The sequence below is a fragment of the Galeopterus variegatus genome, unplaced genomic scaffold (genome assembly GCF_000696425.1).
Source record: "Galeopterus variegatus unplaced genomic scaffold, G_variegatus-3.0.2 Scaffold5002, whole genome shotgun sequence".
Lineage (NCBI taxonomy): Eukaryota > Metazoa > Chordata > Mammalia > Dermoptera > Cynocephalidae > Galeopterus > Galeopterus variegatus.
This window is the reverse complement of record NW_007731113.1, coordinates 97,059-112,951: the sequence shown is the minus strand read 5'-3', so window position 1 is coordinate 112,951 and position 15,893 is coordinate 97,059. Positions and strand designations below refer to the sequence as shown.

Genomic DNA, 15,893 nt, shown 5'->3' with positions numbered 1-15,893 from the left:
TGCGATCCGTTGCCGGACACGGAAAAAAAAGACAAAAGACAAAAAAAAAAAAAAAAGATTTGTCTCTTCCACTAGACTCCAGGTTTTATGAAGGAAGGATTTTCATCTGTGTTATAGCAGTACTTTCTGAGTGCCTAATGGAAATCTTGTCATAAAGTAGGCATTTGTTGAATGAATGAAGGAATGAATAAATGAGTGAAGTCTGGATTTCTGAAAAATATGCAAACTACTTTATCAGGTTCACTAAATTTTTTTACAAATTACTAGGTCGCCATTATTAATCAATGAACCTGAATGAGCCTGAGCTACTTTTATAAGTTAAACTCTAGAATTATAAACTAAATAATAGTAGAATATAGCTATGTATGATTATGGAGAGCTAAAGGTTTATACAAGACATCAACTGAAAATAAAATTATGTAAGGCTTCTTTACATATATATACACACACACAATATATATAATATATATATATATTGTAAATATTACCTTGTATTACTTATAATTGTATAAATGTTTATAAACCATATAGCTATATACAAGTTTGTCCATAAGCATGCATATATAAATACATAGATGATAAAAAGAGATATGTAATAGGGCTGGCCCGGTGGCACACTGGAGAGTGCGCTGCTTGGGAGCGCAGCGGCACTCCCGCCAAGGGTTCGGATCCCATGTGGAGACCAGTTCCCGCTCACTGGCTGAGCGCGGTGCGGGCGCTACAAGGTGTTGTGATCCCGTTGCCGGTCCCCGGTACGGGCGTGACACCGAGGGTTGCGATCCCATTACCGGTCAGTAAAAAAGACAAAAAGGAAAAAAAAAAAAAAAGAGATATGTAATATATACAGATTGATAAAAGGGGATATATTATACATGCACACATGCATATATGTTTATTAGTGAAGATATTTATAGTAATAATAGTTGTAATTTTATTTCTATTTGCCGGTCCCCGGTACGGGCGTGACACCGAGGGTTGCGATCCCATTACCGGTCAGTAAAAAAGACAAAAAGGAAAAAAAAAAAAAAGAGATATGTAATATATACAGATTGATAAAAGGGGATATATTATACATGCACACATGCATATGTGTTTATTAGTGAAGATATTTATAGTAATAATAGTTGTAATTTTATTTCTATTTGTTTTGTTGAGGATATCCATTACTGCAATAAAAATATTTTAAAATATTATAGATAGATTTATCTGAAGATAAACATAAGATCTATAATCTAGTGATCAAAAAACAATGTATCATCTATGAGGTTGCTGAATCAGATTCAATGATAAACATGTTTTCAATTTTCTCATTATACATCTCTCTTCTCTATTATTTTATTACCTGTTGTACCTTTCATTAATCACTTATGACAGATAGCCCCTAGTTTGTGAGATAGTATGACAAACTTTGGAGTCAGAAAGGAGGTTCTACCTTTGTCATTTATTAACTCTGTACCTTAGAAGTAATTTTACTCAATGAAGCAAGCATATTTCTTCAACAGTAAAATAGAAATACTAATAGTTCCTATGTTAGAGGTAAGTAAAGTATTTAGCATTGTGCTTACTTCATGATAAGTGCTCAATTAAACGTAGATATTATTGGTGTTGTTATTACTGTCTAAACTTAATTTTATAGGAAGCTTTTCTTAAGCTACATGTAAAGTGTTTATGGTTTACAAATGTGTATGTAATGGGCACCAATGAGACATTCCAGTGTATATGGTATAAGCATGAGAGTACAAGTGAGTAGCCATATGCTCTCCTTAGCCAATTTACATTTAAGCAACTTCAATCATTTCCTAATTTAAAGGAATTACAATTTCCATTAAATTATATACACACACACACACACACACACAGATGGTTTTCATTTCCTAATTTAAAGGAATTACAATTTCCATTAAATTATATACACACACACACACACACAGATGGTTTAGTGGTAGAAATACTCAGCAAATTTGGAATTGTGGGTGTTACTTTGAATTGTAACTATCTTCTTAAATTCATGTTCTGCCTCCTCAAATATCTATTAGGCTTCTTAGATAGCTTTTTGCTCCTAATATCCAGCATGGTACTAAATAATTGTTCATTTATCACAAAAATATATGCAAGACTATGATTTGAAAATATACTTATTTTTCTTACTGTACTTTGCATAAGTGATATTTTCTTCATAATTTTTTATAATGTGCTTGCGTAGCATTCATAAAAATGGAGTGAAATACTAACCTCAGTTGAATCATCTGCTTTTGATATAGAATTATTCCGAAAACGATCAAAATTCCCGAAACTGCTGCTGCGCTATAAAATAGGAAAGGAAAAGGAAAACTTAGGATTCATGATTTTCACTGCTAAAACTGATAAATATATTACATTATAATTTAATAATCACTGTTTCTTGCAAATACAGGCTTTAAAAACCTCTTCTCTTGAATATTCAAAGGCTTTGAATGTATAACCAGTACTAACATTATTATATGTACAGCTGATAAAATGTCTTTGTATGTTTTATACTACAGTATTGTGTACATTGGAGATAATCTTGGTTAAATTATTTTTAACTTACTTTTGCTCTTGGGAGTGGCAGCTGAAGAATCTATGAATTTTAAACTGAGGCTTCCTGAAATGAACTAACACCTAACTTATGTCCATGAGGTAATAGCATGTAGTACTAACAAACCAACCAAACAAACAATAAGCAAATAACAACAAAACAAAACAACAAACTAAAGCAAGCATCTTAGTAGATCCACCATTAATCCTAATAAAGATTAAGTTTTTGAAAACCAAAAATGAACACATACTCTTTTCCTATTACTAACTCCTGATAATTTGAAATTCTGTGCTGGATATCAGAAAGAGAAGGTACACACATAGACCTATTAATAAATTGAAAACAACATTTAGGCATGCGCGGTCTAAGATTGAGAGTAAAACTGAATTTTTCCACATTTAACATGGAATTACAGTGGGACCTCTGGGTCAATTTCATTCACCAGTTTTGAGAAAAACCTCAATACGTTAATAGAAGACTGTTCCCTTGGATTCTTTTGGCTTACAAAGTTAAATTTTTATTCTTACGCAACTCATTCTAGGCAGGTAATTATAACTCCAGATATGCTACAAAGTAAACAGTTCTGTTAAACACATTTCAAAATTCTTTAGGCTCACTGGGTCAAAAAATTATTTCCTCACTATTTAATTTTATGCAGTGTTTGGGACGGTGGATATCTAATATTGTTCTTTGTGTACCCATAAATCCCAACAATATGTCCTATCTTAAGAACTTTATCTCATTTCAAGCTTATCATATTTTAAAAATAACCTAGTAATACTGAAAAATAGCCAGATAATTTGAAAAATTAATAATGAGAGTCAATATTATCTCAGAAGACTTGTATTGTCCTTTCAGAATCACAGCCCATTTTAGCTCATCAGCTTCAAAATTTCCTAGTCCTTAAAAACATTCATCCTCATGTCTCTCCACCAGCGATCTTTAAACTTTTTGTTTCACTTTTAAATGAGCTGAAACAAAAAGATCCTGACATGTGACAAGGGATTAGCTTGATAGGCAGTGTGATATAGAATATTGCCCTAAGGATGATGGCTGTGTTAGACACAATTAATGCCTTTTGCTGACTTCCCACCTCTTCTGAACAAGCCCTTCAGCTAGTGGTGAAAAGAGAGAAAGAGAAAGACTGAAATTAAGAACCACACTGGAAAATACAAAGTCTTCTCATGCAGTGCTTACTAACCTACAGTGACGTTCCAGGGCATTAATCATTCCATCTTGCCCAGCAGGTGTTTCCATCAGACCATCATTGCACACAAATCACAGAAGGGAATTGAGTGTATTGTTGTCCTACTCATAAACAATCTGAACACAGGGAAATCTATTACTCTTTTATATACTTAAAACATTCTTATCGCCTATTGGAGCCTATGCATAGGGCAACTTTGTAGCCTACATCCAGCCTGCCCCCTCCCTGTCAAATATTAATGAGAGTTACAGTATGATTTCCAGTACTGGATAATGGGTCCCATTGCACAGGAGGGCACAGAATAGACTCACTTCAGCATTTCTCTACACTGTCTTCTTCCATTAAGTAATCAATAGTCACCACCTTTTAAAATTAATTCTCCCCCCATTATATCAATAAAGAAAAGAAGATTGGAGAGTAGTGGTTTAGGATACAAGACTATTACTTTGGGTTTTGTCAGTCATCTCATTGCTAATCGTCCATCAGCTTTAAGCCAGAGGAGTATATCAATTCATGCTAAGACACCCTTAAGAAGCAAATCTATTTAAAAGGACATTTTAAATATTTTATTATTCCCTAGGCTAAAATTTAGTGACTTTCTGAGATAGTTTTATAATATATAGATTATAGCTTATGATGAAAAGGGGGTAATGTCTAGTATGAGGTATGGATGATTAACAAATTTGTAATTTCTACTCTTGTCAAGTTTTCTAATGAAAACATGAGTCACGTGGAAGCAAAGCCTGTTTCCTAGATAATAACTCTTAATAAATGAGAATGTGTTTGGATATTGATAATTTTGCATTGTATAATTGTAATTATTAAATTTAGCAAATATTATCTTGTGACAGAAGCTCTATCAAGACAGAGCTGTCGTATAGACAAATAGCTATCAACAGGAAGAGTAGCTTACATAAAAACGTAATTCATATCTTAGATAATTCCTTGTTTTTATTGACATTAGTTCATATGTAGTCTTTCAACTTTATATAACTGTATACAGCCTTTCGTTATGTGCAATTAGAAATACACTTGTAAAATGGCACAACACCTTTGGAGGGAGACTTGGCAATACCTAGAAAAATCACATATGTATTTGTCTTTTGTCTCAGCAATTCCATTTCTAGATGTCTATACCAGCAATACACTTGGATCTGAATTGATCTTCACAACCACATTCATTGTAGCATTTCTGAATTATCAAAAACCGAAAAGCCCAATATTCATCAAGGGGGCACTGATTAAATAACAATATGGTAAATCTACACAATGGAAATGTATGTAGCTGTAAAAATTGAAATATGTCTTTTTAATGCAATGGAATGATCTCTAGGATATAGTGTAAGTGAGAAAAGCAAAATGGAGAAAAGTGTATGCAGTGGGCTACCATCTATTAGTATGTAAGTATATGTTGTGTTTGTTTTAATACAGGCAAATATATATTTTCCTGCCTCAACATATGAGGCAAAATAAACAGAGTGAAGGGAACAGGAGAGAAAATAGACTTCTCTGAATACACCTTGTTTTGTAGATTTGACTTTAAAACCCTGTAAATATCTTACATATTTATAAACAAAATAAAATCAAAATAAAATAATAATTTCTAGAAATTCAAAATTAAAATGAAGCAAAAGAACAAAATTCAATATTGAATTCATGGCTTAAAAGAGAGGAATTATTTTAAGCAATTTTAAAACACAGTGATTTGTCTGTGCATACATAGTGGGATATATTGTAAGGGCAAAAAATAATGTCAAGCTAAATCAACCCATTTTTAGTAATCATATTGTTATTAATAATATTGATATATATATAAATATGTATGTTGAATGACAATGAAATGGTGATGATATTAATGACATTTTCTCAGTATACCAGAAAATCGATGCAAATACAAAATCAAATGTTTAAACAAAACCCTGTAATCTTAAATCTCAATCAGAATTATTATTTTGCAAACCCCTAAACAATATGGGATCAATGATCATCAATGGCCATTAAAATCACAAAGAGAGACAACCAGAATATGTGCTTTGTAATAAAAGCACCTAATACCACTAATGAAATGTTCTTTAAAAAGAAAGAACTAACTAACTAAATAAATAAATAAATCACACCAACCTTTTGTATCTATCAGATTTCAGAAAATACAGAGACAGAGGAGCATGTTAAATGACACCAAAAGAATGCAGTCAATCAGAAAAAAATTCAGATAAAAAGAAACTACAAGACAAGTAACATTTCAGAAAATACAGAGACAGAGGAGCATGTTAAATGACACCAAAAGAATGCAGTCAATCAAAAAAAAATTCAGATAAAAAGAAACTACAAGACAAGTAACCTGGTTTCTTCTATTAATCAATACAAAGAAATAAAAGAGGTGAAGGAAAGTATAAATTAAGAGCCTTTAATAATTGACCGAATACAATCCATGAATCTCATTTAGATATAGATCAAATAAACCACTGTAACAAAAACATCCAAGAGACGACTGAGGAAATTTTGAAAACGAATAGCTATTTGGTGATAGTAAGGAAATATTGTTATTTTTTATTTGTAATTCAAAATAATCTAGAGAGGGGCAGCAAGTGTGTGGGCATAAAGAAGAAACACAAATGCCTATTATTTAATGATTAGCTGGGTGGTGAATATATGGGGTAGATTACTTTCTAACTTTACATATACTTAAAATTTCTTCTAATAAAATATTGGGTTTATACACACACACACACCCCTATATAATATCTAAAAAATAACTTATAAGGAATTAACATTCTCATAACTTTATTAAGAAACCAATTTGTAAAAATATAGTATTGCTTAGATTATAGTTATTTGGAAGTACCAGACATTGAAGGAGAAAATAAAATTTTGTTTTCTAAATTCATTTTAGTACAATTAGCTTTCTGATATAAATGTATTTTTGGATTGCCTTTTTGAAGACTGTCTGTGATCACATGATGCAGATTACCTTCTTCCACATAGTCCACTTGACTTCCACAAATATAGTGCTGAGCAAGTGTCAACTGGGGTGTTTGTACATATTTGTATATGTGTTCCTATAAAATGAAATGAATAATATAAAAGAACATAAGAGGATTTATTTTTTATCATTCACATCTCTCCTCTACTTTTGCATAACAATTCTAATAATTACTGAATGTCATTTAATGATATCATGGGTTAGGGTCCTTAGAAATCACCTAGTCCTTCTCAATGAAGACTTGCTGTCCTCAAAGCAACTTGCTGTCTGAGCAGGATGGAAAGTGGCAAAGTTAGCTTGATAGAAAGAATGAAACTAAGATTTCCTGGAACAGTGATCAGCCTGCATTTACAAAATGAAGGAGAATTAGGGGGTTTCTTTTTAGAAATGTGAATCAAGCTTTTCACCAAAACCAGAAGAAATTGACACTTATTTTGTTTCTTAACCAGCCACCAACTTTTGGGGTCTTCAGATAAAATCTCATCTCCAGCTTGACTTAATATTTGGGTAAGGTACTGGTGGAAAAGTTTCACAGTCTATTTCAAAGAAAAAATTTGCATATGTGAGTCAGACATTCTGCAGTATTTTGAAATATACTAGCAAATTAAAGATTATGCATACTCTACCAATGAATTCTCACATCTTCTAAATATTGCACATAGAGTAATAAGCTCTTGAAGATCAGAATTCTGTTTCAGTACACCTCTTTATGAATATTCTATTATAATAAAATGCTAAATTTCAATAAGCTTGTCAGCCTTTATCCAAAGGCATTCAAGGATTTAATTGTTCTAACTAGCTCAGGTGCTGAGATATTTTGGAGAGTGAGAAGCAAATTTAACTCACTTAAAATAATCTGTTAGGATTGACTCACTGTTAAATAATTACACTATCATGTGGTGCCAATGGAATACAGTTGTATGGGGTGTCAGGGAACCAAAGGCTAAAAGACAACCATAGCTGTAAAAACTTGGATGAGGGCAACCCAGAGCTCAAACTCTAAGAACAAAAGCTTATCTACTCAAACTCTTTGGTTGAGTATCTTTTCTATCAACTGCAAAATATCTAAAGGAAGTGCAAATTCCGACTCCACTGTAGTTCTTTAAAGCTTTGTCAGAATTTCCATGCTAAAGCTTTACTTTCAGAAGTTGATGTTGCCACTAGAAATGTTTTTTTGCAAGTTGAAACTGCCTCACAGATTACCCAAAGGAAAAAAACTAGAACTAAAAAAAAAGAAAGAAAAAAAAAATCAATGCAGAATGATCCATAGCCTGTAAAGTGGTTATTTATATCAGCCTATTTAGTGTAACAAAAGAAGTTTTATGAGTAAAACAGATTCAAATATTTGAAATTCTCAATTGTACGTCTGCATAATTTACAACCATAGCTCTTTATTTACATTGCATTCCTAGTGTAAGTCATGCTACACTTTTAGGAACTGAAAAGAAATTATGATCTTCTATTTAGTTGAAAGGACTTCTCAAATAATATTTTGATATGTTTTAAATATCTCTTTTTTCAAGTAAAAAGCATATTGAGACAAAACTTCAGTCACTTAATATCACCAATTCTTAAAAAAAAAAAAAAAAACCTATAAAAAAAAAAAAAAAAAAAAAAATGAAAAGCTTTAAAAAACGTGGCCATGATCATGCTAGCCTGAACTGCTCAGCTTCTTCTTTTCCCTACCATAAAACTTCTGTGTGGCCCACTCACTCCTTCATTGTTGTTTTATCGCATGCTTTCTATTCCTTCTCTCTTTTTCTCTTAATACGAAACAAGTACACAACTGGTTCCTCTTGATCCTCTTGAAATTCTTTCATTATGCCAACACTTCCTTTAAATCTTCAAGAATTTCTCCAGAGAACCCACTTTTATAGCTACTCTAGTCCGTAGTCACTCTCCACCTGCCTTTGGGTTGGGGATCTGTTTTGGCCCTACCTCTGAACCCTCCACCTGAACTGTTGGAAAAGTGTATTTGCTCACTGCTTTGTTTGAGGAGTTTGGACACATAATGCAAATTTAATGCATCACAAACATGCATTCTTCCAGCCTCCACATCTGCTTAGTTCTTTCTCCAAATCTTTTTTGTAGGCATTTTTAAAAATTACTTCTACTCAAATATATGTTAATTTCTGAACCAATACAACAACTTTCAGCTCTTTTGTCCTCAAATTTTTGACCCTTCAATCTTCTAACATCGCACCACTGGACTAATTTTCCAAAAGTATGAATTCTCATCATTTCATTCTTCTTCTCAAAATATAAAGCTTGCTGCAACGTTGCTAAGATGGTTACTGAGAGCTTGCTATGAACCAAGCTCCATGCCAAGCTATTTAGCTATATTTTATTAAATAAACACAGTCCCCCCCCCCTGAGTTAGGTATTAATTTCTCCAATTTATAGATGAGGAGAACTGGGGCTCATAGTGTTTAAGTAGCTCTTCCTTAGTCAACAAACCAAGCTCCATGCCAAGCTATTTAGCTATATTTTATTAAATAAACACAGTCCCCCCCCCCCGAGTTAGGTATTAATTTCTCCAATTTATAGATGAGGAGAACTGGGGCTCATAGTGTTTAAGTAGCTCTTCCTTAGTCAACGAAATAGAGCTCAAACTCAGTATGCAGTACATTCATGATTCCCTATGGTTTCAAGCAACATTAGTCAGTCTGACTTAGCTGAATTTCTGATACTTCTTGCTGGCCAGTATGGACACACTCCTTGATGTCTCTATGCTGTTACTCATGCTACTTTCTTTCAAGAAATGTCAGTCCTCTTTTCTTCCACCTACTCAAACCCAGCCCATTCTTCAGGGGCAGGATCAAGTCCCACCTTCCCTGTGAAACCATTTGCTGACACCATATTAGCACATTTTGGCACATGTTCATTGCCCTGCTCTTAAGTGCTGTAGCATTAATGGGGAAAAATCCTACAGTTGGGAGTCTTGAGGAAAATCACAGCAGATAAGTACCACAAAAATCATACATTAAACTGTTACACAAAAGTAAATTATAACGTGATCATATTACAACCAATGAAAATAATTTCCTGATGTTTACTTAAAGACCATAAGGTTTTGTGCCATGCAATTTAATGCAAATATACTAAGTGGCTTCTATGGCTAAACTTTGTACTTGTGGTTAGGACTGTCTGTATGAATAAGTTGGGAATTTATCCTGGGGAAATTTATACTCTATTAGTGCCATTGATCAAAACATTTCAATCAGGAAGAGCTAAATAGAGCCATGTTCAAGTGAAAGATACACAAATACAGAAGCAATTCCTATAGGCAGATTTTATCTATACACAAAATAAATGAAGTAAAAATGTCAGTTTGGAAATTTGTATTTACTCATTTTTTATACTTACTACTTAGTGAATGAAAGGCATTTTGTGTGCATATGCATATACCTATATTATTTATAGTTAGTTTAATGGTACATTAAATGATCACAGATTTTGGAAATGAAATCAGCTGAAATGGATACAATTTGAGTTTGACTGTCTTTCAAAATTATTTACTCTAAGGGATTGGGTAACTGTTGAATGAGAGACTTTTTAGAAATCACCAAATCCAAAGAAGGTGATGCCAAAATTATGATAAAGTAACAAAAAGATAGTGAAACATACACTGTATATAAAAAGGATCACTGATGACAAAAATATGTCTAATATTTAATATAATCCTCTCCCAAACTTTTGAGGGAGAGAAACACTATCTCTAGTGCCCATAATTGTTTTGGTCACTAGAAATGTGTTTTGTATTTGGTAAAGGAATATTTCACTAGGATTTTCCATTATCCGGATGATCTTATCTCTTGAAACAAAAATCGGCAAGAAATTTTCAATTCTTGCACCAGCATGGATTATCTTTTAGAAGCTTCATGGAGAGCTGTGTTAAGAAAGATTCTGAAGCCACTTTCAGGCTTGGAGTTAAAGAGATCATGATTTACCATGTTGAAATGGTTACAGAAGATAGTGGGTATTGGGGGGAAAGTGGTCAGGAGAGGAATAAGGAATTACAGCTAACATGTTTTGTACATTTGCCACCCCCGCTTTAAGATAAGTAATTTCCCTGAGCAAATTTTAGATTACTAATTTTGTTTTCTAGATACCTTGATACAGGAAAGGTGGACCAAGGATAAATGATTAAAATTTCCAATTATAAACACAACAGGGCTTACTACATTAACCATAATGTTAAATACCAAATTTATTCTGGTTTTCTTAGTAAGTGCCTGATTTTTCTATTTGTTCTACTATTAATGAAATTATATCACATGTATCATATACAGTATCATTAATCAAAAGACAAACTATTAAAAATATAAAAGAGAATGTATGCCTATTCAATTTTATCATCAAAGGGGTTTTAAAAAACAAGAGAAACTTATGATCAGCTAAGTTAAATTGAATAATCTCAGCATCTTAGATGTAAGCTTTTTTTTTTTCTTTTCAATAATCAGAGAGAGAAAAAGTCTTGAAAATGTTTCATTATCTAACATGATGGGAGAATGTACAGTACTTTTAAGCCTGCTGAAATACTTTTTAACATATTTAGTAGTTGAATAGGTTAACTGAAACGTTAGTTTCCTGAAAAATTTTCTAACAAGTTTACCAGTCACATGTTTATACCACAAGATCCAGTCACTCCAGTTTTAAAAATAAAATGTAATCATCACAAAGAGGCAACCATTCATGGTACCCGTAACTTTGAAATCATGGTTAAATAAAGATGTGAAACCTAAGTTGGGGAAATAGAATCCATTTAGTAAACTCGCCCATCAGACTCTCTGGAACAAAACTCCCTGTTACTTCTGTGAGTCTTAAGTGCCCTCTGCATTCACCTGGCCTCTGGGTACATAATAACCTTTCTAATGGTCTCCCCAAAGGATATTTTAGTCATGCAGTGATCTCCTTGAACACAAGTAATGACAAACAATAAGCTAATTCTCAAAAAAGATTTTTTAAGTCATTTTTACTACTTTTAAATGAGTGTGTTTGATGCATGATTTTGGTCTCCCTGATTAATGGTCACCGCCAGCCCAGCTTCTGGAGTTGTAATGTTCTGTGAGCTTCCCTCCAGCAGAGCTCGACCATTAATCCAGTGGCATATGTCAGCTCAGCAGAGCAAGGTCACTCTTCTGCTTCAAGGGGAACCTTTTTAGAAATAATAAAACTGACAGAAAGTTCTTTTTTGCATGCTTTATGCCACCTGAGGTTGAGTGCTGCAGTTAATATCATAAAGCTTATAAACATCCCCATCTCAGGCAGCACCCGCTGCCACTAGGCTTAGGAATTTAAACGTTTTTTCTTAGTAAGAACAGACATGTTTATGTGGGGCAAATATATGATGTGTAATCCGAAACAGGAAAAGAAAGGGGAGATAAAAATTGTAGTAAGTTTATGTTAAGATATTTGGAAGAGACAATTGGGTTCTATAACTTCCTCATTGTCGATTACATTTATTTTCCTTTCAGCAAATTTGGATTTGGCTATATGTCCATCTATTGAGGGTTAATAATAGTGTTGAAATGTAATAGTAGTGGCAGAAATGAATTCAGTTTATGATAATTCCTTGGCCTACAATGTGATGTCTCATAACTATAGGACATTTACCTTTGAAGGAACTGAATTTTTAAAATTATAAGCAAACATTGTTTCATTAGTAATGGCTGCATTAAAATTGATAAATAGTTATAGAAAGATATTCATAATCTTAAAGTAATTTAAGACTTGTAGCTATAACCATGTAAAATATTCAGGAAAAAACCAGAAAATTTCAATTTTCTCTTTTTAACCAAATATCTAAACTAATACATTATTTACTATATATTTTAAATAGAATTTGATACAAGGTGAATCTGCCTTAAATCTTATTTCAGGAATTTAAGCTACTAAAATTATGAAAGATATTTAAAACAAACTTCATTATTTGCTTGTCCTTATTTTATTTATGCAGAGAAAATGTATCTGGAAGGCCTTAAATCTTATTTCAGGAATTTAAGCTACTAAAATTATGAAAGATATTTAAAACAAACTTTATTATTTGCTTGTCCTTATTTTATTTATGCAGAGAAAATGTATCTGGAAGTGAGGCCAGTTGGCAACTCAGGTCAATCCTCCTAGGAAGCCAATACCTTGGTTAGATCTCTATGGACAATGTCAGGCCCTCTCCTCTGCAAATGCGGGAACTTTGTTTTTAAAGTTTGCAGAAATTGACAACTTAAGGGTGACTGAATCATAAACCGAATAGATAAGATACCAAAAATGACAATACCAAGTATTGATTTGCCATGACAAATTCTTCTGTCAGGAAGAATGCTTATTCATGTTGACTGATCAAAGAATTTTTTCCCCTGGAAGAAAAGCTACTTGGCACACCAGATCATTGCTGGAAGTGTTTGATTAGTGTGGTAGAGTCATAGTAAAGTCAATCAAGGATAAAGTCATGAGGTTATTCTAACAGCCTGAAGTACACATCTCACCTAAGTGAACAAGTCTGCTGAGCCAAATGGGATATTTGCTTCAGCTGTTTTGCATTGTTCTGCAGACATAGTGACAAATTTCTACTCTCCCATATCCTAGGATATTCTAGTATATGCTAGGCTCCCTGCAAAGGAACATCCTTTTGCTAACATTTTTTTTCCCTTCAAACAGGTCACATTACAGATAGATTACATTACAGTGTTTGATCATTGTTTTGTTTCATTACATTTTGATTCTAGAAACGGTGAGGTTACTGTGTTTTGATGTGGGTGTTGCCCAGATGTTTATCAGTGACCCATTTACAAACCATGTTCTGAAGTACGTTACTTCTGTAAATGACTAATATTATCCGTTAGTCATTCCACACTCATTGTTCATATATTGAGAAATCACTAATATGTTCTAAACTATAAATTTTTTTTGTGGTAGCCAAAGTGTAACAGAAAGCACATGGAGTCTGAAAGTCAGATAGACTGAGTTCAGTCCCTCTTGAATTCTCACCAAAAATCCCAGAGGTGCAAATATGAGTAAGAGACCTCCCCAGTGGTGAATCTAATTGGGAGGACATATTGAAATAAACTATGGTAGAAGAGACAGTAGAAGTGTGGAACACGCACTATGAAAATAGAAAGGAAGGAGAGACTATTAAGAAAACAGGTTCTACGCTCTAGGAAATTTACATGGTAATTAACTTAATTCTTATATCAACCCTATGTGACATGCTTTAACACTTCCCATTTTTCAAATTACCACACTGAGTCTCAAAAGAAGTTTAACAAAATGTTCAAAGTCTTCTGGTTAGGAAATATCAAAATGGGGCCTTCAAACCCAGGTCTATATTGCTTTAATCCATGTTGCACAGAGGCCTTCTAGGCTAAGGGAAGCATAGACAGAAAAACATAAGAGTGGTCAAATATTAGGAACCTGGGTCCCACCAGACCAACCAAACCGGAATATCTGGGCCCGGACATATGTATTTTGTAAAGCACCCCAGATGATTCTAATATGTAGCCAGAAAGCACTGGTCAAGTGGGTAGAGCAGACGTTTTACTTAAATTAGTTTTCAAATGATTCCTCATGGGACCTAGTGGGATATAGCAGAGATGTGTTTGAATGGGAGGAAGGAAATAATAAGGAAAACGATTGGAGAATATAGGTAAAAAGGAGGCTCTGCAGTGGTAGTGCAGGTCAGATATGGGGCTTGCAGCATTGGGCACTGGTCCACTGGAAGTGGAGAGGAATTTATGGTAATTGGAAGGAAGGAAGCAGCTGAAAATCAGATCCTCACTTCCAACTAGTAGGAGCTCATGGGCTATGTTTTGGGCTGAATTCTGTTCCCCCCAAATTCATATGTTGAAGCCTTAACCCTCAGTACCTCAGAATGTGACTATATTTGAAGATAAAGCCTTCAAAGAGATAAATGTGGTCATTAGGGTGGGCCCTAGTCCAATCCTACTGGTGTCCTTATAAGATGATATTAGGACACACAGAGAGAGATGCCAAGGATATGAATGTACAGAGGAAGAGATAGCAAGAGGGTGGCCATCTGCCGGTGAGAGAGAGGCCTAGGACTGATCCTTCCCTTATGGTCCTGGGGGGTAACCAACCCTGCCAGCACCTTGATCTTGGACTTCCAACCTCCAGAACACTGAGAAAATGAATTTTGTTGTTTCAACCACCCAGTCTGACGTATTTTGTTGTGGCAACCCTAACAAACTAATACAGACTAGGCGAAAATTCCCAAAGCTCTTCACATGAGGGGAGCAAGGGGACTTAGCCAGCTGTGGTGACAAATGGCTCTCTCTCAGAGAATCAGTTCATCTACCACCAGAGACAGGTTAAAATTTTTTTCTCTTCTTAATGAATTCTTAATGGAGGACATTTTTGTTCTCTACTAAGAAGCTAATATGAATGTCTTGTTTCTAAAAAGTTCACCTAAATCCTTAACACTAGAAAGAAAGATAAATGGATCAGTTTGGTAATGCTAAATTTGAAAATTTAGATATGTAGAGTATAGACTTGATTCCTTTAAAAAAAATCCACAGTCTTCAGGGATAATGAAACCATTTATCTCCAAAGCAAAGCAAGGAAAAATTAAAGAGATAAGTGCATGGTTAGACTGATTTTTAACAAATCGAGTGCATTGGTAGTCAAAGTGGTAAATTTATACTTTTCCTATAGGACATAATATCCAAAATTCCAAACAAAGGGGAGGCTACAATTCTGTCACTTCTCTCAGCCTTTTGTCTCCTGATCTCTGAAAATTGTCAGCGTTTTTCAAATATAGCCAATCTATTTGGCCCCAAAACTTTTGCTACCTGTGTAGTATGCATAAAGCAAATGTACTTCACAGGGCCTGGTTTTCTGAAGCCCTGCAGTTTCAAATATTGACCTTGCAAAGGACAAGAAATTTTCCTAAGGCTATACTCTGTTGTAAGATAAAGAATTGTAACACAGCAAGGTTGCTAGCTCAAGATAGACAGGTTACTTACTGGTTGATATGTAAAGATACTGGGAAATTGCTGTAAGAAGAGAATGTTTGCTAAAACCAAGCTTTTGTTGCAAATTGCATTATGGAATGTCACCTTGCTTGTCTTAGTGAAAGTTACCAGCTTCTATTGTTAAACTTGTTAAACTATACTTAGCAAAAACCCCACCTA

At 33.8% G+C, this 15,893-nt stretch overlaps 1 protein-coding gene across 2 annotated transcripts in view; it reads right to left on the bottom strand.

Moving 5' to 3' along the window:
* Nucleotides 1-15,893, bottom strand: part of SAMSN1 (SAM domain, SH3 domain and nuclear localization signals 1) — an 87,093-nt gene that overhangs the window by 30,741 nt on the left and 40,459 nt on the right. For both annotated transcript variants that reach the window (XM_008588739.1, XM_008588740.1), the window contains exon 2: nucleotides 2,233-2,304. In XM_008588739.1, coding sequence (XP_008586961.1) covers nucleotides 2,233-2,304 — 72 coding nt within the window. The remainder of the gene's footprint in view (nucleotides 1-2,232; nucleotides 2,305-15,893) is intronic.